General features: G+C 44.5%; 4 protein-coding genes across 7 annotated transcripts in view; 1 reads left to right on the top strand and 3 right to left on the bottom strand.

Annotated features, from left to right (window-relative positions):
- pals2b (protein associated with LIN7 2, MAGUK p55 family member b) lies at positions 1–21,688 on the bottom strand. 4 transcript variants are annotated; one of them, XM_085792100.1, is made up of 13 exons: positions 21,579–21,688; positions 15,152–15,214; positions 8,263–8,363; positions 7,462–7,614; positions 5,407–5,559; positions 4,961–5,188; positions 4,036–4,167; positions 3,832–3,928; positions 3,426–3,494; positions 3,179–3,340; positions 2,873–3,075; positions 2,604–2,732; positions 1–1,651 (listed from the first exon to the last, which is right to left on the bottom strand). In XM_085792100.1, exons 3-13 carry the CDS (start codon positions 8,359–8,361, stop codon positions 1,475–1,477), a joined length of 1,602 nt encoding a protein of 533 aa, XP_085648226.1. In that variant the 5' UTR covers positions 8,362–8,363; positions 15,152–15,214; positions 21,579–21,688; the 3' UTR covers positions 1–1,474. The 4 variants fall into 4 exon arrangements, with proteins under 4 accessions (XP_085648226.1, XP_085648225.1, XP_085648224.1 ...); XM_085792099.1 differs by having other exon boundaries at positions 8,245–8,363; XM_085792098.1 differs by lacking the exons at positions 15,152–15,214; positions 21,579–21,688 and adding an exon at positions 12,377–12,614.
- The window catches only part of fam221a (family with sequence similarity 221 member A), a 26,547-nt gene continuing 14,561 nt past the window's right edge, over positions 12,567–24,552 (bottom strand). Inside the window, exons 7-8 of the mRNA XM_085792102.1 lie at positions 15,152–15,214; positions 12,567–12,634 (exon numbers count right to left, since the gene is read on the bottom strand). Coding sequence (XP_085648228.1) covers positions 15,201–15,214 — 14 coding nt within the window. The 3' untranslated portion in view covers positions 12,567–12,634; positions 15,152–15,200. The remainder of the gene's footprint in view (positions 12,635–15,151; positions 15,215–24,552) is intronic.
- ccdc126 (coiled-coil domain containing 126) overlaps positions 14,014–24,552 on the top strand; it is a 30,592-nt gene continuing 20,053 nt past the window's right edge. The window contains exon 1 of the mRNA XM_085792104.1: positions 14,014–14,031. The gene's annotated coding sequence lies outside the window, so the exon portion shown is untranslated. The remainder of the gene's footprint in view (positions 14,032–24,552) is intronic.
- npy (neuropeptide Y) overlaps positions 22,860–24,552 on the bottom strand; it is a 2,506-nt gene continuing 813 nt past the window's right edge. The window contains exons 3-4 of the mRNA XM_085792096.1: positions 23,295–23,384; positions 22,860–23,203 (exon numbers count right to left, since the gene is read on the bottom strand). Coding sequence (XP_085648222.1) covers positions 23,182–23,203; positions 23,295–23,384 — 112 coding nt within the window. The 3' untranslated portion in view covers positions 22,860–23,181. The remainder of the gene's footprint in view (positions 23,204–23,294; positions 23,385–24,552) is intronic.

A 24,552-nucleotide genomic window follows, 5' to 3' on the forward strand; every position in this document is an offset into this window, starting at 1 on the left:
TTTTTTAAAGAACCACTTTTGTGAGGTTTAATAAACTTTATTCATCATAACTTTGCTGATAAAAATGTAAAAACAAATCTGTAGACATGAGGTTGGTGTGAAACACATAAACAGGGCTAGACGTGGCACAGGTTGACCTCAGGATAATAAAATGTTACATATATTACAGAGAATATCCATATAGGTTATTGTCAGAAGAAATTTGAAATGGGGATAAATGAAATGGCCTCACCTTAACACCATTTTAAACATATTTTCCTTGTTTTGACAAAGTTTTACAGAACATTATGAGACATTGTATAGTAGAGCTAAAATTTTACCCTTTGGCTTTGCTAGATACATTTACCATCCAAAGTCATATTGTGTTAGTATAGTAAGAATTAATCAATTTTAAAGGCTGTAGTTGAAAGACCAATCAGATCTAACAGCAGTGAATTTCAAACTTTATTTGGAGTATTGATTCAGGCTTTGGCATACTGCAACACTGAAAGTAAGGACAATAAGGAGGGAGTCGGTTTGAGCCACATTCACATATAACAAATTGGTTCATGTATAGACAGTAAGGATGATGATCAATGCCACTGTGATGATCACACTCCAGACTGACTGGCATAAGAGGACAATTTAAAAACAAAGCAAAGGATCATGTGTGATAAAACACTACACTAGAAATCACCACACTGATGAAAAACTACTGTAAGAAAACAAAACTAGACAAATTACCAGTGTTTCATCTTTGAAAAAGGTACATAATAAAAGTTATTTTTCTTTCACACAGTAGAGGAGTTGTGCACAAACATGCCTTTCAACCTCTTTATTTCTTAGCCAATTTATCCCGTGGATGACACTGTGGACAGGATCTAGGGCCAGCTACTTAACGTTAAAGGTTTCAGTTGTAGGGGGGGTGAAAATAAAACACAGCTCCACAGGTTACTCAGACATGGCAGTGATGTGTGATGCTGACTGGTTTCTTGGACAATGGCAGATCAAAGATCTTCTGATGATTCTCCTCGCTCCTTGTCTTCAATTGGTAAATTGGATGGGGATCATAAATCCTAGGTGTCCATGAAGGAAGACGACAAAAACACTTGAAATCATGAGAAACAACTACAAAATAAGACATGTAACTACTACAACAATAAATTAATGTAAAAATATGGCCCAAGTGCGTGACCAGATTTTTTTTTTGTTTCATTCTCACTGGAATTCCACACTGAATAGAAAGATCTTTCATAAAAAGTTATAAAATAAATAAGCACTCTTTCCCTTTGAGTTTTGAGTAGAAAAAAAGTTGCACGGCGTGCAGGCCTAAGAGGAGAAAGAGCAGTAGGAGTAGTATTTTTTTATTATTATTTTATGTTTGTTTTTTTGCGGATGCATCTCTGCCCTTTTCTTCTCTTCTTTGGCCTTTGTGGTCAGAAACACACACATGCTGATGGGTCAGTGTGACCCGCTCAGTGGCTGCTGCTGGTCCTCAGTACACCCAGTTCACTGGGACCCACTGGGGTTCACTGCACAGTTTGTCCACGGCGGCCTGTAATGTCTCAAAGGCCTTGTCCAGGTTGTCGTTGGTGATGGTCAGGTCGAAGTAGTGGCTGTAGGCCCTCTGGATGCGGGCACTCTCATCCACGGTTTTCCTCAGGTCCACATCCTGCCGACACACACAAGACAGGTGAGTTGTGGAGCCATGTACAAGCTGCTAATGTGAGACGCACAAATAGTGTAAAATGTAGGAAAATGATGAATGACTGAGGAATTACGTGATTTGAATAACTTTTTTTCCAGGGATTTTGCATCAGCATCAGATTGAAAAAGAGGTACTTTAAACTCCTTTATTCCTTTGCTCCACAATTTCAGAGATTATTGTAATTTTGACTCCACTTAATGTATTATAAAACTGCAGTTACTAGATATTTGTAACTTAAAGGTACATTGTGTAGGAATTACTCCCATCTAGCGTTGTGGTTGTATATCACAAGCAAATCAATCGTATTTTTCATGCTGCATTCACAGGAAATTGGGCAGGCGGCAGACGGACGACAGCCGCTGCACGTAACAGCATAAACAAGCCTCTATGTAAACAAGTGGTCCGTCAACACGAGGCAAAACAATACACATGACAATATGTTGTCACGGCGATGTCGTATTGTTTACCTGACCCACGTTTTACCGGCTTTCTACCGAACAGCTTTCTTTGAACGGCTAATTCAGAGCTGAAAGGAACACTTCAGTTTGTTCATGGGGGTGATTACTGATTAATGACAAACATACTTTTGAACGAAATAATCGATTTTCGTGAATAGATAACAGGAGAAGTTACACAATGTCCCTTTAAATTTGACAAAAAATATGAATCATAAATAAGATTGAATACTTGCTATGGTCTGAAAGGGCCAAGTTGAAGGGCCTAAAATTGCCTAAAACTTTGATATTTATGTAAACCACACTGCTACCTTTACTACAACTTTGAATGTAGGTGTTTTATTTGTGTGGATGTAGTATATTGATAATGTAGTATTTCCACTAAAATAAAGTACGAAGTAAGATAGATGCTCATATGCCTGGTTTTCTCTTTCTTCCAGGTGGTGTTGGTGTTCACCTACCGTGAGCTGCTTAGTTGTGATGCCTGCGTCCACCACAGCTTTGTGCATGCCCTTGAGTGTATCAAAATCTGGCGCTGCAATGAACACCACATAAGGCATGAACTCTGCTGTTTTCAGCACCTTCAAAGCCTGGAGAGAGGGGACCAAAAGGCGACATTTTAGTCAAAATATAAAAAAGTACAGTTGCATTAGTCAAACGTACCTGGAGATATTGTTAAATATTCTTTTGACAAACTTTAACCCTGAATAGAATTTAAACCGTCTCTCACCTGTGGGTTGACATCCAGGATGCAGGTGCGTCCCGTGCCCACCACCTCATGGATGGACTCGATCTTGGTGCCGTACAGGTTGCCATCGTATTCCCCGTGCTCCAGGAAGCGGCCAGCCTTCACATCCATCTCCATTTCCGTCCTACTGGTGAAGTGGTAGGAGTTGCCATCCAGCTCGTCGTCACGAGGACGCCGTGAAGTGTCTAACAGAGGACAGAAGCAGAGTTAAGTGTTTGCTTGGACGTCGTAAAGCTTTCTTGCTTAGTGACAGAATTCCTAAATACAGACAGACAACGTGGGACCTACATGGTATAGTTGTGCCGAAGCGGGTGGGCTGGAGGACCATCAGTCGGTTTTTCAGGCTGCGTCGACCAACGCCCTGTGCACCGATGAGAACCAGAGTCTTTCTCTGGAATGCTGGCACTTTTGCCACTTCCTCATAGATCTGCAGCTCGTGTCTGTCAAACTCTGTTTAAACACAGACACAATTACACTATGAACCCGCCAAAGAAAAAGATAATGAGGATGTCAGAGCGATGAAGAGCTTTCTGACCTGCATTCTTGGCTGTCAGGTACATCATCTTCTTCTTCTTTTTGCCAGCTATAGTGCCACAAAGGATCCCTACAAAACAAGAATGACCATTTAGACACTTGTGCTTTTTCTCTTTTTGCAGTTACAGCATCTGGTCAGAAGGGGGCAGGTGTGGACCATATTCTGATGGTTTGAAAACCATGGGCTACCCAGGCTTTTTCACTATAAATCAGTTTTCAGTGGTAAAAGCAATAGCGAGGTGACAGAGGTCTGGCAACAAACACGCCGACAGAGTTAAGGGCAATCCATCTTTTCAACATCAGCCTCGCTCAAGAGAGAAACTGGAAACTTGAGTTGTAGCTCTAACCAAAGCACGATTTACAGTGTTTATACAGACCAGCGCCAAGAAATGTTTGCAGCGGCCTACCTGATCCGTCAAAGTCTCGAGGGACGAACGCTTTCCTCTTCTCCTCCAAGAACTGACTGGGTATCAGTCCTGTGGCTCCGGCCACCACATGACACGCCTGGCACAGATTACAGATTAGGTCATAGTTAAGACTTGGAATCTTTTTCGTGCCTGTGATTCAGTGACAGACACACAAAGGAAAGAAAGAGATAGAGGACGGCTCACCTGCCACCAGTTGGGATCCTCTCTGTTGACAATCTGAAGGATGTCGCCTTTCTTGAAAGCCATCCCAGCCTCTCGGCAAGGGATCAGGTTATCATTGGCTGGGTTGTAGTCAAAGTACGGCCTCACATAGACCTGTGATGAGCACATGAAGTGTTTTGAGCCTTTGCAGAAGTTAATTCCTACATGTTTGTGGGTCAAGTGGTTGTGGACAAACTGCACGGACACACACAAACTAGAAAAACAAAAGGGCCGTGAGCCCAGCATGCTGTCTCACACTCTAACACAGAAACAGCGGCTCATTCACGCCCATTACGTCGCACACTGCACCCGACACAGCTGCTCACGCTGCGCCAACGGTGGAGGCTTTTGCCAGCCAGTGTAGTAAGTGCTCTGGCCGATGTATTAGATTAAACAAGCAGCTAGAGGAAGCAATAAAACAAGCCAGTAAAGTATACAGTGCAGTGCGCCGTGAGCCACAGAGCAGGATGTGATTTTACATTACGTGTCATTCAGTTCTGCTGCTGTTCATTCAATTTAAGCCAAACAGGCATTTCCAAGTTTATGTCTGTTTGTTCAGGATACACAATCTCTGCAGGACTTTTCTATGCAGGAGGCATAACAGCTCGAAAAATCTGTGGTGCATGAATGAACGAGAGAGAAATAACTGGATATATCGTACATTACTGTACTTTCCATGCAGGAAACGTGTGTGTAAGAGACAGAAACAGCTAGTGTGACCTAGATAGGACGTGGAGTGTTATTAATAGGGCTCCAAGGGTTCACATTCCTGCACAGGGGATTGTGGGAAGGCCGCAGGACAGATCACCAGCTCTGTACCACTGCCCAACATCTGCCTGCTCATTACATAAGTGTGCATGTTTGTGTCTATATTATCATCTCATTTGACACTCGTGTGCGACTGTACCTGTGGAGGTGCTGGAGCGTCTCGGTAACTGGGGAGTATTTTCAGTGTAATCCCCCCGCTGCAGTCTTTGAGCATTTCCTGCAGCTCGGTGGGGTTGTTGCCCACGTCCTTCCCATTCACCTCCTTTATGATGTCACCCACATGGAGCAGGCCCTGCCTGTCAATCATGCCGCCATGCAGGATCCGAGCAATGACCAGGTCGTCTTTCTCCACACGGAATGTCACACCCTGAGACGAAGACAAGGAGGACGGTGATGTTTATCCTCCAATATCTCTTTTGTTTTTTCATCCACACCCTCTTTCATTCACCTCCAACCACCAGCCCCCTTGTTCTGACACGTACTCACATAATTAATGATTCACGCAGCTATTCATGTGGTTATGTGCTCAACCACTCCCTGCTAGCAGGATTCATACACACACTCTCATTCTGTGTCTCCACTCACCAGTGGCTCTCCGGCCTTCTTTCGGATGCCAATCATGCGCACAGCATCGGCCTGCATCAGAGCGCTGTTCACGGCCGCGTCATTGGCCGTTTCAGCCGGGGGCGGGACTTCATAACACTTTGAGGCCACCATGTCATGTGCCTCCAAAAGAGACTGAGAGAGAGAGAGAGAGAGAGAAGGATAAAGTGAGAGAGAGAGAGAGAGTGACCATGCTTACGTAAGTTTGAAAGAGGAGAAAAGAACATTCTTCCTCTGACAAATGAAAAGTTGAATCCATGAGCTATAAAATCAACCTTTGTCCTGTTCAACACGCTCACTGGTTTTGCTGTTACACCTGAACACGGTCTGGTATGACCTGTGTGTTTCTGTTTAAATGACGTTATTAAGTTGTTTGCTGCCACTGCACTTGCATTTAAGTTTGAACCATTATTACTGCCCACAAAACTGTGACTTGATGTCTCAAGTGAAGATAAAGTGATGACAGCTGTAGAAGACGTTGACAGATGGTAGAGGTGGAACAAAGACAGCCGGCTCATGGACAGACAGTCGATCAGAAGCCTGTACCGCCACAGAATAAGTGTTTAATTTGCAATGCTGCAGCATCTGTAACAGTTCATTCACCATTTGTCTCTCGGGTTTAATTTCGGGGGAAAAAAAAAAAAAAAGCATGATAATTGTGAGCACAAAGCTGTTTAAACAACAAACTTCCCAGATGTGCCTTCTCACAAGCATATTAAATATTGTGGCTTAAAAAAAAAAAAAAAACTAATCGTCTAATGGCACAAATCCCAAATATGGATTACAACCAAAATGCATTCAATTAATTCTTGGTTTGCCGAGTGTCCGTCCACCAGCTTTTGTCCTAGCCTGTGTCTTGATATACTATCGGGACTACGCTTGAAGTACCTACCAACAAGTGACAGAAAAAAAGTCCATATACTCACACATTCAGTATGTGATGTAATATCTGTTTCCCTCATTCCTCTTCTCTTTTCTCCCCAGTTTGCCTTTCCCTCCCTCCCTGTCTCTCCCTTTCTCTCTCTCTCTTTCTCTCTCTTTCTCCCTCAGTAGGTCAACAGGGTCTTATCCTCCAGCTTACAGCACACAGGGCCCTGATTGGTGCAGAGGCCTGTTAGGCTCAGAAGTCCGACTCCTATTGGTCTGGCCTGTGTAAAGCCCCTGGTCAGTCTGAGGATAGAGGTTAGTGTCCTACTGATGCACGAGGACAGGATCCAAAACATCAGCTCTGTGTTACTGTAACTACAGTCAAAACATTACGGCTACACGCCCAGTTCAGTGTCACCGGCCACCTGCACTTCCCAAAACCAGTTAATATTCAATCCACTGGCAGCACCACGACATTCATAAATCAGGTTGTATTTAGTCTATCGGCAGAACAAATATTTAACATGCAGCATGTAAATTGTGCAATGTGTGTGTGCAGGGCCGTTGTATAGGGGAGAAAGGTGATGATAATTCTAGGGGCCCAGCGCCCAGTGGGGCCCATAAAAACCCCAGTAGTCTAATCTTTGTATAATAATAATAATTTTATTTAGCGCCTTTCATACATGAAATGCATCTCAAGGTGCTTTAAACAAATCATCAAACAATTAAAAACAGTATTAATCAACAATCAGGCAGTAATAATACACAGTGACAATAAAACAATAGCAGTGATAAAACAAAAACAATCATATGAATAAAATTAGGCCAAGTTAAAAACAAATCAATTTGAGGAAAAAATAAAAAGATAAAAGATGCCATACTCAGATCCCTAATTATATGCTCTATTGTAAGTCTAATGTTTTAAGTCGATTTTGATTGTATTATTCTGCATAAGACCCTGACTAATACTCATAGTAATGCTGCATTAGCATCAAAACAAAGTAGGCTAAATAAAAAATGATAATACATATGTAGTCTAAGAAAAAAAGTGGAAAAGTCAGGGGCCCACTTTAGTATTCTTTCAGGGGGCCCAGAATTCCTAGCAACGGCCCTGTGTGTGTGTGTGTGTGTGTGTGTGTGTGTGTGTGTGTGTGTGCATGAGTTTCCCACCTGGAAGTGTGGCTCCTGCAGTATCTTGGACAGTTCGGCCGCGCTGTCGTCTTTAACCTTGAGGTGGCTGATGTCGCCCAGAATCTCTGTCACCAACTCCATGTTGTTGTCCTGCACCGCCTCCAGCTTGACTTCCTCCAGCTGCTCGTGAGCCTGGGAGGGGGGGGGGGGGAAGGTTGGGAGACAGAGTGGCTCAGGGATGGAACATTTCTTTCGGATGTGATGAATGGAGGAATATTTTGTTTTGTAAGAGAGCTGATTGCTGATGTCATGTTGTATTCTGCATACAGGGTATAGAGCCGAGTTATGGTGGGATTAGTTTGGCTGTGTAAGCAAGCCGCCGTCCGCCTTATGTTATGCTGTAAAAAGTCAAAGCAGTCTTTGTTTATGTTTAGTCATCTGTCATCTGTACAAGTTCCAGCCCTGCAGGGCAGAAGCTGAATGGTGGAAAATGACAACAGCCTGCCTGACGGGCCCGACAGGCAGCTGTCCTCCACCTGAACTCACAGCAGCACACTATAGCTTTCAAACAGCACTGGAGACGACGTGTGTCTGTGTGCAGAGTCAAGACATGCACTGTCAGTAAACAGGCACAACAGGGCACAGATACTTCATTTTGTGACTTGACAGCTTGTATCCACTTGTGTAATTCCTGTGTGCGCTCTGTTAGTCAGAGCCTTACTGTGCCTCAGCCACAGCAGAGCGAAGCAGGCCACGTCTCGGAGCCGGCTACAGTGTTAGTCTGCTCGCTGCCGCTCACCCCGAGCTATGTGTGTGTGCTACCTTAGCCTGGGAGCGTACAGTGGGACTTTCCATGATGCCGCGTAGGAAGAGCAGGTCAATGTCTTTGGCGCCCGTGGAGGTGGGCAGCTCACCCAGGTTATCCACAACCTGCTGCATGGCTGGGTGGACGGTGGAGAGACACAGATACACCCGCAGACAGACAAAGAGGGAGAGAGATAAGAGAGATGAGTTAGCCAGGCGTGAAAGTCATACAAAGCATAAACACACACACAACGGTGTTGAGGATACTGCAGCAGCCAGAGGGAGAGAGACAGTCCTTGGCTTGAGAATGTCAGAACAAGCCTCTCACTTTCATGTTCGCCGCTTGGAGCAAATATGGGCCCAAATGCTACAAAACGTCACAATATTCATTAGGGATGTCATGATTATAGATTTTCTTGGTACAATTAGAAATAATCCTATAATAGCCTAATATAGGACCAGTTATTAATCCCCAGGGGTAAGTGTTTGAAATATTTAAGTCATTAATTGTCAGCTATACCAAATGTTTAAGTTTATTTTAATCTTTTCTTTTTTTAAATACAAATGACACGCTAACATTTAAATTCCTACCAATTCAGTGTTACTTTAGATAAATGGAACAATCTGTGCATTTACCTTTACTTTGGCGCACATCTGCCGATATGGTTCAGACATAGCCTACCGGTAACCTTTTTCAGAAAGTGACTGTATTTATGAACCTTTACGATCAATTAATTGTGGCGTTAAATACCGCGATTAATTGTGAAAACAAGTAATCGTGACATCCCTATATGATATGCCATTCTGCACAACTTGACTGTTCAATGGCCAACATATAATTTGTACCATTAAATAGGTAATAAAACATAATACACTCCAGGTGTCCAGGATTTATGTTGTTGTCCTGACAAATGAACTCTGTAAAGTTCACAAACACAGAGAGGGAGTGGTGAGGACTGTAGGTATCAGCCAGCTAACACCCTAATGCCAGGGTCTCAAAGCCCATGTAAGCCTGTTTAAGACACTTAAAGCCCTGGGAATGTGTGTGTGTGTGTGTGTGTGTGTGTGTGTGTGTGTGTGTGTGTGTGTGTGTGTGTGTGTGTGTGTGTGTGTGTGTGTGTGTCTCTGTACCATTACACACTTATGTGGGCAGTTAAAATGTCCAGTCAGCACTTGTATGCACTTGATCCTCTCTCATGATATCTTTATGCGTTGCTCCACTAGCTCATTATTATGCCATAATAACCCTGACTCATAATGTCATAAAGCCACACTCTCGTTTACACAAAGTAACACATATTAAATTGTTGCCTCGGAATTAGAAACTGTGTTGTTGTTTGAGGTGTTTTCTGCTGCGATATGTGTGGAGTTGAGATAAAAATCTATTCAGCCCTTCCAAAAACAGTCACGCTGTTGGAACACCATGTGATCAATTCATAAAAGTTGTGGTTTCAGATAGTTTACTTAAGTAATTTACCACATGAGGAGCATTTCACATGGCAGTTTGACATATGTTTCTTCAAAATGTCAGTGTAGGATCTACTGCATCAAATACTCTCACACGTCTCCTTTCGTGAGGGCTGGATGTGTGCTTCTTCTTTCATAATCAATATATTTCTGTTCTAGATAGAATCTCAATTCTACTTTTTTTGGTTTGCAGTAGAAAAATTGCCACACCATTTAAACTAGTTTGACAGTCTAATTTTCATATTCAGCAATTCCTCATTGAAGTCACATAGTTGCATGATTACAAAGGAAGACATTTTGTAAAAACAATTTATCTCACAGTGAAGTGAACCTCACTGTGACTTGAACACAGAGCACAGACAGACTACATAAACAGCAGGCTCCATGCAAAAAAAACAAACCTTAAATATTTATGATCCTTTTAAAGGACAAATAGGAGAAGCTCTGCAGACTATTAAACCTGGTTATCCACAAAGCAATACATGTATCTCTTGAGACCATAAGAAGTCACAGTCTAAACCTCAGCTCTGATATACAATAGATAGTAAAAGGATGTGCAGTTTCTTTAGGGACAACACAGACCTTCAGAGCAGAGTGGTAGTTTTAGTAAAAGCATCCACACAACCACACAACCACAAACCAGTATTAAAACACCAGCCTGATTGCAGTGCAGTCACTCACACTTTAATTAAGATTAGTCATGGTGCAACCTCTGGGAATATGCAGAGTAATGTGTTTCCCATTTCACAATTAAAACACAATAACTTGTGGGAGTCAATCTAAAATAAAGTCGCCGATTTGTGTGAAGGAGAATAAAAATACACAGCAGAGGCTAAACCTACCTCGCTAATATATTTGGACAGAATCTCAAAAATACACCAGTGTAAACACAATGACTGCACAACTAAGGTTTTGTGCTCTCTCCCTCTCTGTGTTGACCTCTACCCGCGTGGTCAGCTCATTGTGACATTGCGTCCTCAACCACAGGAATGTTTGCTCATCCCAGCCCCCATCGCCACGTGTACTTGTGTGTACATTACTCATCTCCACAGGCAACCACGAGATGTTTTCCTATCTAGTGAGAGATTTGAGATGAACTAAAGCCTATACTACAAAGTCTCTATAATCCTATGAAATATGGCATGGTGATACAACCACCTACCAGCCTCTTGCTAAGCCTGGCCTGAAGAAGTTGTAAAAGCTAAGAGATTACAGCACTGGACAGTGAACAGTAGTGTTTTTTTCCCCAGCTGGTTCATCTAGTTAATGAATCATCCTGCTTACCTGTTCTTAACTCTTCCCTCTGTGGCTCTCTGGTCTGCGCTTGCTGTCTCTCTCACCATCTAACCACCGCCTCTGTGTACACCTACCGGCTCTGTGTGGATTGAATACCAATGCAGAGACTCCCTGCTTAAGAATTCCTAACTCTGTTTCTCAAGGAACGCAAGACAAATCCCACAAGGAAAGACCTGGCAACCTGTATTACGTGTGATTTTTTTTTTTTTTGCTTGTGAGATGGAGATCAGAGGAGCACCTTGACTGGCAAAAAAAAAAAAAAGTAACATCACCCATAACAAAATATATTTCAGTGTATTTTTCAGCAGTGCAGGTTGAGCACTGACACACCTTAGGGGGAAAATAGGCAACTCTCACAGCAAAAGCTCCTTTACAGCAGAGATTCTCAACCTCAGTTTTACCCAAGGGCTCATAGATCTACAGCTGCCAGACGCTGCGTTGAGAGACTGTCGAGTAGCTAAACTACTATGAAAAGATATGAATTGATGAAACTAATATTAATGGGATTGATAATGTGCGGAAACTAGATTTTAAAACCAGAGAAGTGTAAACATTTTGCTGAAAGTATTGCATAACCTGTTGAAATAGCGAAGTGCAACAGATGAAACAGCTAGTTAGCTAACCTTTTTAGATCAGGGATCAACAATTAAACTATTTAAAAGTGATGTTTAACTGGTTAAATTGGATTGGTAAGACTAAATGAATGTGCAAAAGGTTAAAGTAAAGCACAATAAAAGTTTTAGCTCATGAATGATGAAACTAGAGAATGCATTTCCTGAAGGAAATACGGGTGAATGCTGAAAGCTGGAAGCTGAATGAGCTGAATAAATTGAAGCTGAATGAGCTGAATAAATTATTAAAACAATGCTGAATTAAGTGAAGAAACTGCTGAAGCAACCTTGAAGAGATGAAACAATATATGAAGAGTATGAAATGGTTGGAAATTACTTGAATTGTTGAAGATCCGTATGAAGAAATTGAAAGGCTAAAGTCTACTCAGATTTATTTAAAACTGACAGTTTGAAAACATCTTTGAACCATTACTAATATAGATGAAACAATATTACCAAGTCAGCCTAAATACTGTCAGTTCAAATACAGAATATTAATGATATTAGGCAACATCCAGTTTAAACATGAATTCAGATTTTGAACATGACCGGTGGTTGATGAAGGGGATACTTAAGATCATCTGACGGGTGCAGTCATTGCAGGTTAGGAGCCACTGCTCTAAAGGATGATCAGATCATCTACTAATGCTCCCTTCTGATTAGAAATGTTTCATGAAACACTAACATCAGTCTGTATATCTCAAATTTCAAACCAAAGGACTACAATATCTCTAAATTTGAGTATGTAACACCCCGCCTTCTCCCCCTTTCCTCACCTCCAGGTGTTTCTGCTCCCTGGGTGGACCGCATGGCCGGTGGCGCCTCCATGCCAGGCTGTCCCTGGGGCGTCACCTCCTCCTCCTCCTCCCGTACCCCATTGGGGGAAGCATCCTCCATAGCTGTGACCATCGCCAAGCCCTCCTTCTTCCTCCCTGCTGCCACAAGTATGCTAAGGCTAACCACTAGTAAACCACCAGCAGTTTTGCAACTATGTCTTCTGTCCTCCAATCCTCTTGTCTGGCACTGCTGACCCTCTAAACTCCCGAAGAAAACACACAAAAGGGAGAGTAGAGAGGAGAGAGAGAGAGAGGAGAGGGATTGAGGACAGGGAATGAGAGAAACAAAGAAACACAAAGAGAACGACAATAGAGTGGGATTAAGATCGGGGAATATTGAGAGATGAGGAGGGGAAAAGGAGCGGAGGAGAGAGGAAGGAGAGATGAGGGGGAGATATTTAAGAGGAGAGAAGATACCGATGTGAAGATGAGTTCAGAAAGACAGGCATGGCCAGAGGCTGAGAGGTAGAGAGCTGGATTGAACACACAGATGTGGACATGCGTTCAGTGCTGGTCGGTCCCCTCCCTCCACTCTGGCTTTAATACCTTCCCTTCCTAACCCTAACCCCCTCCTCTGCTGATAACACACACACACATACACGCACACATAATCCCACAATCCTCTCCTGCTGTGGAGGGCTTGCTTGAGTACCCCTCCTTGTGTTTCCCTGACCCCACCCAAAGTCAAGTTGCCCCTCTTGTCTGGAAGGAGGCACACATGCACATAGACACCAGTTCAATGGCCCATTATGTAAGTAATCTTACATAAGTGTTACTGAATGGAGCCTGACCTTACATTCCTATTCTTTCCCTCTTTCTTTCTCTCATTCACACTGTTCAGGGTTCAGAAACTCTCAGTGTGGACAGATTGTACTTGTACGTGTTCCCTCAGCGGTCATCCACCTCCTTAAAGCAGCATGTGTCTGCCTAATGTGAGCTTTTTGCTCTCTGGGTTTCTTCTTTCATCTCCATCCCTCCTTAAATTAATGCACCCTTACTACCTTACTTCTCACTAAGTCAGTGGATTTACAGTGCTGACAGGATTATGCACATTTCTTTGGCTGCAACTTGAGCTTCTGCACTCCTGGGCCTAAATACTTTTGGGCAAATTTACTGGGTGCAGCACTTTCATAGAAGGAACCTTGTTTCCTTTCTAAAAACATTTTCTCCAATCCTTTTTTATATGGTGATGATGCAAATGAATAATCACCGTGAATTAAATAAGCATGAACTGGGGGATCATGAATGTTTGAATCAAATGGGATGTTTAATTGGATGAATGGAAAATTTTAAGATGAAAAGTCAAGGGAGCTCCAGTCTCTAGGATTCATCCTCTGGGGACAATGAATGACTGTACGATGGCAGTTGGGGGACTAACTCTGCCAAGCAGCCAGGGAACGCCCTTGAGCCATTACAAATATATAGTGACATAAAACAACCCAACTACAAAAGCTCAGCATATTTTTTGTTAGATAGTCCTTCTTGCGTCTGTTGTACGATCAACAATCAGAGCAATGACAATGTGAATAATGTAAAAAAAATGTAAAAAAATGTAAAAAAAAAAAAAAAAGGCTCCTCCCCTTCACCGCCCATCAGTCCCCTCCTACAGCGACACAGCTGTGCAAGGAGCAGATCTGCAGGCTTTAATCCGCTCCGCCACTCCCTCCACTCCATCCTCAACTCCACGAGTCAACCCCTCCCCCAACTCGGGACGTGGGATTTTAATCCGGCCACAAAAAGCACGGGATTACAGAATCTCTCTCTCTCTCCCTCTCTTTTCACATCCGGCACCCAAACATCTCTACCACAACGACAGCGCTGGCTTGTCGACGGGTTGAAACGGCCTTCAGCAACACTGTCGCTACTCGCTGCCTCTGAAGTGAGGATGGTTTCCAGCAGTGAGAATCAGTGCACCCTTCAACTACATGCCCCCACAGAACTACAGGCAGTTCACAGTTTGTTGAAGACACACAAGGTTTTAGAAAGTAAAAAGATGAGAGCTGATTTTACACAGAGTTTGACTGAGGCGGAACAGCTGTGTGAAAAGAAACAATTTACTCAGGGTAAAACAAAGCATCGTGGGAAGTCGACAGAATTTAAGAGAACAAGTAATCACCAACTTCCAGTCTCTACAGAGAACAAAGAGACTGCGATACAATTAAAATAATTGGTTTATTATTGAGCAATAAGCCTAGGCTATTTCTGTTGGTAAAAAAAAACACACTTGTGTTTTAAAAGGTAAGAGAAACCTATGTGAGTAAGAACTCTGTACCTGAGACCAGACCTGAACATTTACCAGGATGTGGAGACATCATATAGGCCTACTGATCCCCAACATCTGTAACAGATGTGCTTCCTTCCAGTCACAGTCATTCATAGGTAATGAATGAAAATTAACATTTTATTTGTATATTAAAAACCGTGAGACTTCAATTTCATTAGTTCAGATGGATATGAGTAGGAACCTTCAAGTGCAGTAAATGTCTCATAACCTTGTAATCTACAAGAGCATAAAACAGCCATGAGAAAACCAGCCGCTCCCTTCCTGCCTTGAGAGATGTTTTTCTAAGAGAAGTGATGGGCACATCCTCACTTCAAAGACTGGCACTTCTCCCACTGAACTGACAAAATCATGCCAGCATGCAGAAAAACATTTTCCTGAACATCTTCAGCGAGTCGGTGCAGAGGAAGAGGCGGGGAGGAAATCGTGTTTACCTGTGCCAGTCGGTGTAGCCCAACCACAGTCCTACTGGCTACTCATCAGTCAACTGTGAAGACCTGGAGAGAGAAAGAGAGAGAGATGCATGAAACTTTGTGAGGCCGAGCCTCATGAGGCATGAATATTCAGCTCTACTTGCATTCCTCCACACTGGTTTTCATCATTCCTCACACACTTGCTTGGGCGTTCAGACTCCTTTCGCCCTCTCCATCTGCTTCATCTGTCTATGCCATTCAGGGGCGATTCATTGCCCTTAGCTATTCAGGGAGGCCTGCATCATCAGCTGGCACAGCGCCATCAACGTAGTAAATGGCCACTATTCTGTGAAAGTAATGACAAAGCAGTATGCATTCATTCGAAGAGAGGCTCATATGTCGCACATTCACTCATGCGTATACAACACCATCATAATCTTATCAAGTGAAGTTTCAGCAGCTTACAAATAACCAATACTGTCAAATTAAGGATTGATGTGCACAGTCACAGATGCAGCAGAAAGAGGTCATTTAGAAACAGCCAAAATGTCTGTGTAATGATTTATGTGATACCTGAGCTGATGCTACAAACAAAAAAAAACTGATGGATCCATGTTGAGGAAAATCTCCACTCAGGGTCCCCCTACTCTCTTGTTCTGGGGCTTTCAATAATATAACATGTACCTCAGTAGAGAAACAATGAAATGTCAATCTCAACCTTTAACTATGTAAAACCATTATAGGTTTTATAGTCAGCTGCAAACTACATCTGCTGATGAAGATCATAAAAGATGATGGAGAGCAGCGGAACAAGGAAGTGAGCGTGCTCAAGGTCAAACTCAAATTAAAGATGAATTTCTTTGTCAGCCATAAAGGCAGCGTTTCAGAGGCCATTTCTTTGCCTCTCTTCTTTTGATCTCTGTGTGGACAGAACGGATCGCCGCCACCGCTGCGACATCCCCTGCCTCACTGTGTGACGTTCAAAACGTTATCTGTCTAATAGAAGAGCAAAGTCTGGCAGCTCTGAACCCATTCACGCTGCTGTGAATAACCATTGTGAAATGAACCATTAAGAGAATGCAAGCCAGCAAAAAAAACAATGAAATTGTGTGATTACAAATAACTGATGCCTGCACTCAATAGATTATCACTCTTCACTCTTGCACGCTTCATTTCGTTCAGCCTCTCCCACTTTTCCCTCCATTTCTCTATATACTTCAGTTGCCCTGAGCTGCACGGGAAGGAGAGATGGTCTGGGAAAAAGTCACAACTTCTGCCTACGCACTAGGTGTGTAAAAGCATCTACTAAACGCTGTGAAGGCTGAGAGTGTTTCTCCGTGTTAGTGTACACTCTCACAGTCAGGAGGCGACAGCACCGACCACTTCAAGTTTGACCTTAAACTCAACTCTAGTTCCACTCACACCAACATGCTCAGGCAGATCAGTTCCCAAGAGCTAAAACTTTTACAAGGTGACAGAGGAAGTCCACTCATCATCACTGCTTTTTGCCATTACCCCTTTCTGCTGTACCAGCGTATTTTCACTCATCACGCTCAAGCTAATTGGTCCTTTATTGTACGAGAAGAAGAAAGAGGAAGAGAGAAAGCGAGGGGTCGATTCATTACGCAACACAGATTACGATCAGGCCTGACACGCTCATTGGAAGTGAAAGATATCCCCTGCAAGAATGTTAATGGAGGCAAAGCCACCAGGGCGATTCGTCACCAAGTCATCCGCACCACGGAGCAGGAGACGGGCCAATCAGAGGTCTGAACGAGGAGCAAAAACTCATCAGGAAAAACTGGGAAGTTCACAACCTGATTTTAGAGAAGAGGGGGTGGGGACAGAAGGAATGGGAGCATTTCAGGAGAATAGATTTAGACCACGGGACGAGGGGGATAGATAAAAGACACATTAGGAGTCGTAAAGAGGAAAGAGAGAAGAATCCTCAAAGATTAGACCGAGCTGTGGGAAAAGCCTCTCTCCCCTGTGGGGATGAAAGGAGGAGAGGAGAAACGAGAGCCTTGAGAGAGAAGAGGGTGGCGTGAGAGGTCGTGTGCAATGCAAACACCTTTCAAATCCGTTTCACTCTCTAGAAACTGACAGGTAATTAGGTTTCTTCTAGTGATGGCTGCACAAAACTGTATTTTGGTGTCGGACTGTGCTTTAGTGCCCTCTTAGAATCTGCTTTACATAGGGCATTTGTAGGGAGCTTGTGCGTGCACATATTTGCATGCAAAAGCCTGGTCACCTCAAGGACTAGTAGGAAATAGGTTACAACACACTTAAATGTTTCAGCAGCCGAGCCAGAGTGTGTCACAGTGAACGTAACACGGAGCAGGCACTGGACTGGACTCAGCGATGTCCTGATGTCCTGTTACCTCCACCGCTGTCCGCTCCTGCTCCTGCTCCTGCTCCTGCTCCTGCTCCTGCTCCTGCTCCCTCCTCCTGGGACGGAGAGAAAATCACAGGAAGCGGTCACTTGCAAACACCAGCTGCCATTGGCTGGTGTGTGGGCCAACAAAAGCCCTCTGAGTGCCCCCGGTTGCCAAGCACTCAGATGATGGACAGCTCATGGAAGGAGGAGGAGGATTATGAAGGGAGAAGAGGTGGGGTGGGGGGGGGGAATCAGAGTGTTTGTTTTTGTACGAAACATCACCGCTGTCTCACACATGTAAACAAGCTTGTGTGTGTGTGTGTGTGTGTGTGTGCGTACGTGCGCTATTAAAAGCACAGGCAAACATCAGCAGGGCCTGTGTGGTTTTAATTCCTCCAGTTCCAGTCACGCTAGCAGGAAATCTCACTCTACCTTTGGCTCCGTGTCTCACTGAGTGCTTTTTTTCTTGTGAGTTTTAGGCCTCAGATGGAGTTAAATGAAACATGATGAATACACACAACTGTCATGGCCATAAGGCATCCATCCTGGAGGAAACGTTGACATAATGCCTGTGTGCTCTCTCTCCGTGTCTATTCTCCCCTGAAACACTTAACGCTCAGGCCTCTGAGAGCAGCCGTCACTCTTGCTTCCTCTCAATGGCTTGAGAATCACAAAGGAGGCCAGTGAGCTCTGTCCTGCCTGCGAGTCCAGATGTCACTTCATTGGCCGACTCCGGGGGTAGCAGAGAGCAATTAGTAAACTTCCCCCGAGCGCTGAGCAGCAGCAGCAGCAGCAGCAGCCTCCCCCTCTGTATGACGCTGGTGTGGTAGTGAGCACTGCAGCCAGCAACGTATTGAAGGAGACAGTTTGTACACACATGTCGACATACGTGTATGACTGGCTGTTCCTGTCCCGCCTCCCACCCATCACCCTCTGCCTCCAGACAAACTCTATGTAGGTCACTCCATGTGTTAACACAGCCACTGAGTAAGAGGATTACACTGCTACCCCCCCAAGATGGCCATCTTAGCAGATCGATATCTGCATATATCCATCATAGCAGTTATTGCCCTATTATTATAACTGCAGCTGTTGACGGGGCTGTCAATAGGAGGTTGATGCAATCAGCTCCGTTTCTCCAAATCCACCGCAAATGTTGAGGGCGCAGCTTTATCCGCATTTTCTGCTGATTCATGCTCATCTCTTCACCTCACCTGACACTGCAGTCTAAATTACCATCATTTAACGCAAACATCAATTGTTGCATCAGTGCACTTCACCAAAAAAAAGTGACCTCATTGTCTTCCTGGGTGATGATCCAGCTGGTGGGACGTCTGGGCTTCACCAGCTGATGGAGCCACACTGCCGTCCACAGCTGGTCAGAACCCTTGGGCACCGCACATGCAGCGATCTTAATAACGAGCACCTCGTGACATAATCTAAGCAGCCACATGGCTGCGCCTGCTCCTTCTCAGTCTCTCTGCCTTCCACTCCTCCTGTTACTGATCATTAGTATTAAGGAGAAGAGAGGGAGGGGATGGGGGTGGGGGAGTGATGCAACAGCACTTAACGAGACTGCAAAGTTTCAGGAATGAGAGAAGTGATGTTTTGTGATGTTGGATGGTAAAGAAAAAGGGTGATGGGTGCACCGGGGAGAGAGAGGAAGAGATGAGGAAAAGGAATGAGGCTCATATGAGTTCACTGGCTGGGAGTGTGTTTGGCTTCATTCTGTCTTGGTTTTGAATATTGGTGAGAATTACAAACACATCATAGAGGCAGGACTATATGGTCTATACTAGCAGGAGCTGCTCCAGTAAATCTGACATGCATGATCATCTTATATGATTTTAATGCATTTCAGTTGAATATGCTGTTTATCTCAACGCATCTTGTTCCCAATTCTCCTAACATTCGAGGTGAACGTCCCAGGTTCAACATTTCCCTGCTATGATTGGACTAAAGGAGGTGTTTCCCTGCACAAACTCAAACTGTCTCGTGGTCCATGGATTATGTTATTGTTTATCTGCAGTGGCGTGCCCCTTTAAGGCCTTGGTGATGGATGAAATCTGGTGAATCAGCACTATAGGCTGCAGCAAGCAAAAAAAAATGGCCAAAGACGTTTGCCTTCACTTGCCTGTTATCAAATCTGTTATTCAGTTCAATATAAGGTTCTTCCCTGTAGAGATTAGGTCTTTTGTTTTGTTTTGTCTTTTGCACAGAGATGCAATTAACTTACGGTAACTGTTGCGTGGTCAGTTGTGTGTGAACAGCAGGAAGGTGCCGCCTGGTGCCGGGAGGGAGGGTTGATTGTAGGTGTGTAGATAATGATGTGTTGTTGGAGCTGGGAGGTTTGAGTCACTCCAGTGTGTGTGTGTGTGTGTGTGTGTGTGTGTGTGTGTGTGTGTGTGTGTGTACACTCCCATGTCTCTGTCTCTCTCATGCTCTGCCCCTCCTCCTTTTAGTTCTGTACCATCTCTCCCATAGCTGTGTATTAATAATGGAATAGTAGAAGCTTCAGAGTGTTGGATCTGGTCTCTAAATGACTCACTCTCATACATTCCAACATCAGGAATGTGTGTTATGAAAAGTGTGTGTTTCCCTCCGCCCTAATGACGGGAAGGAGGATGGGAGGATGGTTCTGACGGCTGGGAGATCTGACTTTGTGCCTTGTCAAGAGGCACAACAATAAAGGTCATCCTGGATCATGACTCCAAACTCTTATCCCTGCCCTGGCACCACACATTCCCTCTAATGCACTCAGCTGTCTCTGTCTCCTTCCCTTCCTCCCTTTGTTCTTCCTATTCAATTTGGAAAAAAAAATTGAATTTGTTTCTTATACAACTGAAGGGATAAAAGAAAGGCGCCATAAACTGTCGTTTTGATGCAACCAGATCCATACAAACTCCTTCTTCTGGTGGTCTGGTGGCCTATGTAGCCCCTCCCAGGAAGGATCCCCAAGGATATTGCGTATGTGCATGCATGGGCTTCCCCCATCACGTGCGGGAGGCTAAACAGCTTATAAACCTTCGCCAAGTGACCTATGCTCCTCTGAAGCAAGGGAGTCCCAAGACCCACTGTAGTCTGTTATGATATGTAGGTGGTTTTATGTTTCCACTAAGTGCTCACATAAAGTGGGTCTGACATCGTGTTAGCGCATTATTATTTGCTAGATGGTGCACTCATATATCTCAGTGGAGGTGGGGGGGGACAAAAAATAAAAAATCAATAGGAGCGTCTGGCTGCGCCTCTGGTTGGCCAGTCTCAGTCTGTGCCAAGCCTTCTCCGTTTTCATTCAGCACCAGCTCAATACAAATAATGCTGTGTTGATATCTGTGTTGTGGAAGTTATCCAGACAACAGCAGGTGTGAACATGTAACCTGACAGACTATACAGAGATGACTGTGTGTGCGCTCTGTGTCTTATCTCCAGCCCACCACCCTGTGCTTGGCCGTAGATGTTGCAGTCTGTATCATTCCGTCTTTCCTTCCAATAAGCTCCAACCGGCCGCTCTTCCTCATGTCCTATCTTTCCCTGTCATGGATCTACGCCACGGGTTGTGACGCACGGCCAAACATCCGTGCGCCAGATCCAGATCCGTGCGCTTGGCTCGAACCGTGCGCCAGATCCATGCCAGAAATGCCTGTGCCGTTTTGTTGGCTGACCAGACAGCTGTAGCCCTACATTCACACCGATCTCCTCACACACACACACGTGCGGCCATTTTTTGTTACCCATCCGAGCCATTGTGGCGTGCGCACACTTGCGACTACAACCCCATCCGCTGGCTGGATCCTTCCTCGTGATGTGCAGAGAGAAAGGGGGGAAACGAGGAGGAAAAGGGACGCGTACCGACTGCACAATAGGTGCCCAAAGCAAACTGGTTTGTGTGTGAATCCAGCCCGCTCTCCCAGCGCAGCGGGCTCTATAGGGGGGGCAAAACCTCCCCTTCTGTCAAACTCTGCTGCTGCACCTCCAACACGGCAAAGTGTCTTTGTCTCCCCGCTGGAGCGGCGGCGGATGAATGAACGTAAAACCTTCACATGGCGAATATGAGCACGAGCCGGGGCTTACCTGTGAATCTGTGCGCGTGAGTTCGCGGTAGTCCAGCCGACCGTCCCGGTTGGACATCCAGACCCCCCTCAGCTGTCTGTCCTGGTCCCGCAGCAGACTACCAGAGAACACGATGCCAATCAAACACACACGCCCCGCCCCCTCCCCTCACGTCATAGAGAAACGGCCAATAGCGGCCGAGGTTCAACCCTCCCTGGGAGAATAGCTACATATTGTATTGTGCATATAGTATTTTCCCTCTATCATTCACGCGTCCATTCACATAAACAGGCCACATTTCAGCAGCTGTTGTTTAGAATGACTTCAAATAAACAATGCAGCCATCCCAGAATGCCTCCACACACAATCAGGCCTCAAACACAGTTACACCAGGCCTTGTTTATGCACCAAGAGATCAGGGTGAGGCCCTATACAGCTGCATACAACGCTTTACCACACTCCACATTTATTTCTCATATAGGCTACTTTTATCTGAGTTTTCACTTGGGACAGAGAGCTATTGGGGGATGAATGCTTATTTAAAGTCTCCACCTCATGGTTCAGTGTAATATAGGGACAGGTGTCCTACTGTTTGGTTCTACACTGATGGTTAAATGTCCAAGCAGTAGGAAAGCAGGTATATAGGATATGTTTCTTCAGTCTTTGCGCTATAGGCTATCTGATTTCATATGGAGACTATGTGTCTGCAGCAACTCCTAATTGCTTGATTTGTGCTCTCTGGGCTGATCTGATGTCAGGTTGCGGTAGACTAACCATGCACTCATGTAATTGCAATAATGCTCCCTGAAAATATCCTCTCTCCCCCCCATTTACTTTCAGAGTAGGTACTTATCTTCATGGCCACAAGAGAGCGCCATTAGCCACCCAATTGTGCAGCTTCAAATCAGCCAAATGTTTTCTGACCATGTAGGTTTTTTACTGAACCATTCATGCTTGTTAGGCCCAGTTTGAATGTGCTTTTTTCCTGCGCTTGTCCCATTATCCCGTCTCATAGAGACACATTAGCCGGTTCCAGCTGGCAAGCGAGGTGTGGCACAGCAAGTCCATACTTGATCTTATCACGAGGGGAAGACGTCATGCAGACAAGTGTTTGAGATGTGGCATTCAAGACTTGGGATGTCTGCTGGCTCAATTAATTAATCATGTAGAATATTAATGATTTCACATCTCCACTACAATCTACTGCGATAGCCCAGACAACTACACATGTTTTCTATGATTTAGTGAATCACATGTGTAAAAACAACAACATTTAATGAATACCAAATACTACTTTCCTTCAAACAATGATTCTTTAATAGCACAATTATACAATACAATCAACATGCCCCTACCCCACTTTACATTGAGGTTTCACAGATGATAACTCTGAATAAACTATTTACAATTTTATGGCACATACTATAAGCAGTTTTGACAGTAGCTGATGGTTATAGAGGAGGGGCTGAATATATGTGGCGGCTCATGGGGGTAAAAGGGGGTAGAGGCAGAGTGGTATCTTGGTGCAGGAGGGTGTGATGTGCCAGATGTGTAGAGGTCAGAATGTCAGCAGCGGCGGGGCGGCGGCAGTGAAGAGTAGCGGAGCCAAAGCTGATGGTCAGCATCACCACAGTGACGGGTCGTATCTGCTGAGAGAGGAGCAAAAAGGTCGAGGGTCAGCTATAGACAAGTTGTGCCCACAATCACACAGCGAACGTATACGACAGACACACATACCGCGACTGTGGGAGTGTGTCTGTGCTTTCCTTCAACAGCAGCTCTGAGACCAGTGTGTCCAGGATCTCAGGACTGGACCTCTTCCCGTACCTGGGACACACAGAGACAGACAGGCAAACTGGTGACTTAGTGTCAGGCTGAGGTGACACTCACATGAAAAAAAAAAAAAAAAGATCAAAGAAACTTTGACTAAAGCCATAAAAAGGAATATAGATAACTGACTCTATTACTCTGCATGTCCTTGTGTCATATGTCCAATTACAAGTACAGTGACAAGTGAACACAGCCAGGCCGAGACCCAGCAGGCACAGACAGGAGTTGCATCACAGGTGGTTGTATTTCCTTTTCTGTCCCTCAGATGATAAGCTGTGCCGGCGTGCTTGTGCCCCTGGGACGGATAAACGCCTGCAGCGGCGTCCAAGCTCCTGACATTCAGACGAAAGCTGAAAGCTGTGGGTGATTTGACACGGCATGCTGACCGTGGCGCTCGCTTCTCCTCACTTTTTTTTCCTTTCCTTTTCTTTTTTTTTTTTTACAGGTGGTAACTGGGCAGCAGGTGTTTCCTGCTCTATGACTTATAGGAGAAGGTGCAGACCTGCAAGAATCTGACTGACAGTTCCAACAAAGAGAAATGGACTTATGGACAACCTTCACATCTTGTTGCTGTACTGTCAAGTTACTAAGGTAAGGCCACATCAAAGATATATTATGAAGGGGCGGTGCGTGGCACAGTGGTTAGAGCGGCTACAGTCCTCAACGCAGGCGTCCCCGGTTCGAATCGGGCAGACCCTTCCTGCATGTCATTCCCCCTCTCTCTGCCTCCCCCTTTCCTGTCTATCTCACTGTGCTATCAAATAAAAAGGCAAAAAAGCCACAAAAAAAATACTTAAAAAAAAAAAAAAAAAAGATATATTATGAAGAAACAGCTTACTTTTTTTCATTTTGAGGAACTCATGACATTACAGCCAGGAGAACAAGCAACCTGCCTGTCTCTGTTACAACTTGGAAATGATATACAACATCTATTGCACGTCTGCCCGTCCTGGGTGAGGGATCCCTCCTCTGTTGCTCACCCTGGGGTTTCTCAAATTTTTCCCTGTTAAACAGGTTTTCTATGGAGTTTTTCCTCAGTGGATGTGAGGGTCTAAGGGCAGAGGATGTTGTTATGATGCCATGTAAAGCCCTTTGAGACAAACTGTTTGTAAAAACGGGCTATACAAATAAAACTGCCTTGCCTAGAGTGTTGAGAGATACAGCT

This window comes from Trachurus japonicus, chromosome 11, assembly GCF_045865225.1.
Source record: "Trachurus japonicus isolate A0001 chromosome 11, Traja_1.0".
Classification (NCBI taxonomy): Eukaryota; Metazoa; Chordata; class Actinopteri; order Carangiformes; family Carangidae; genus Trachurus; species Trachurus japonicus.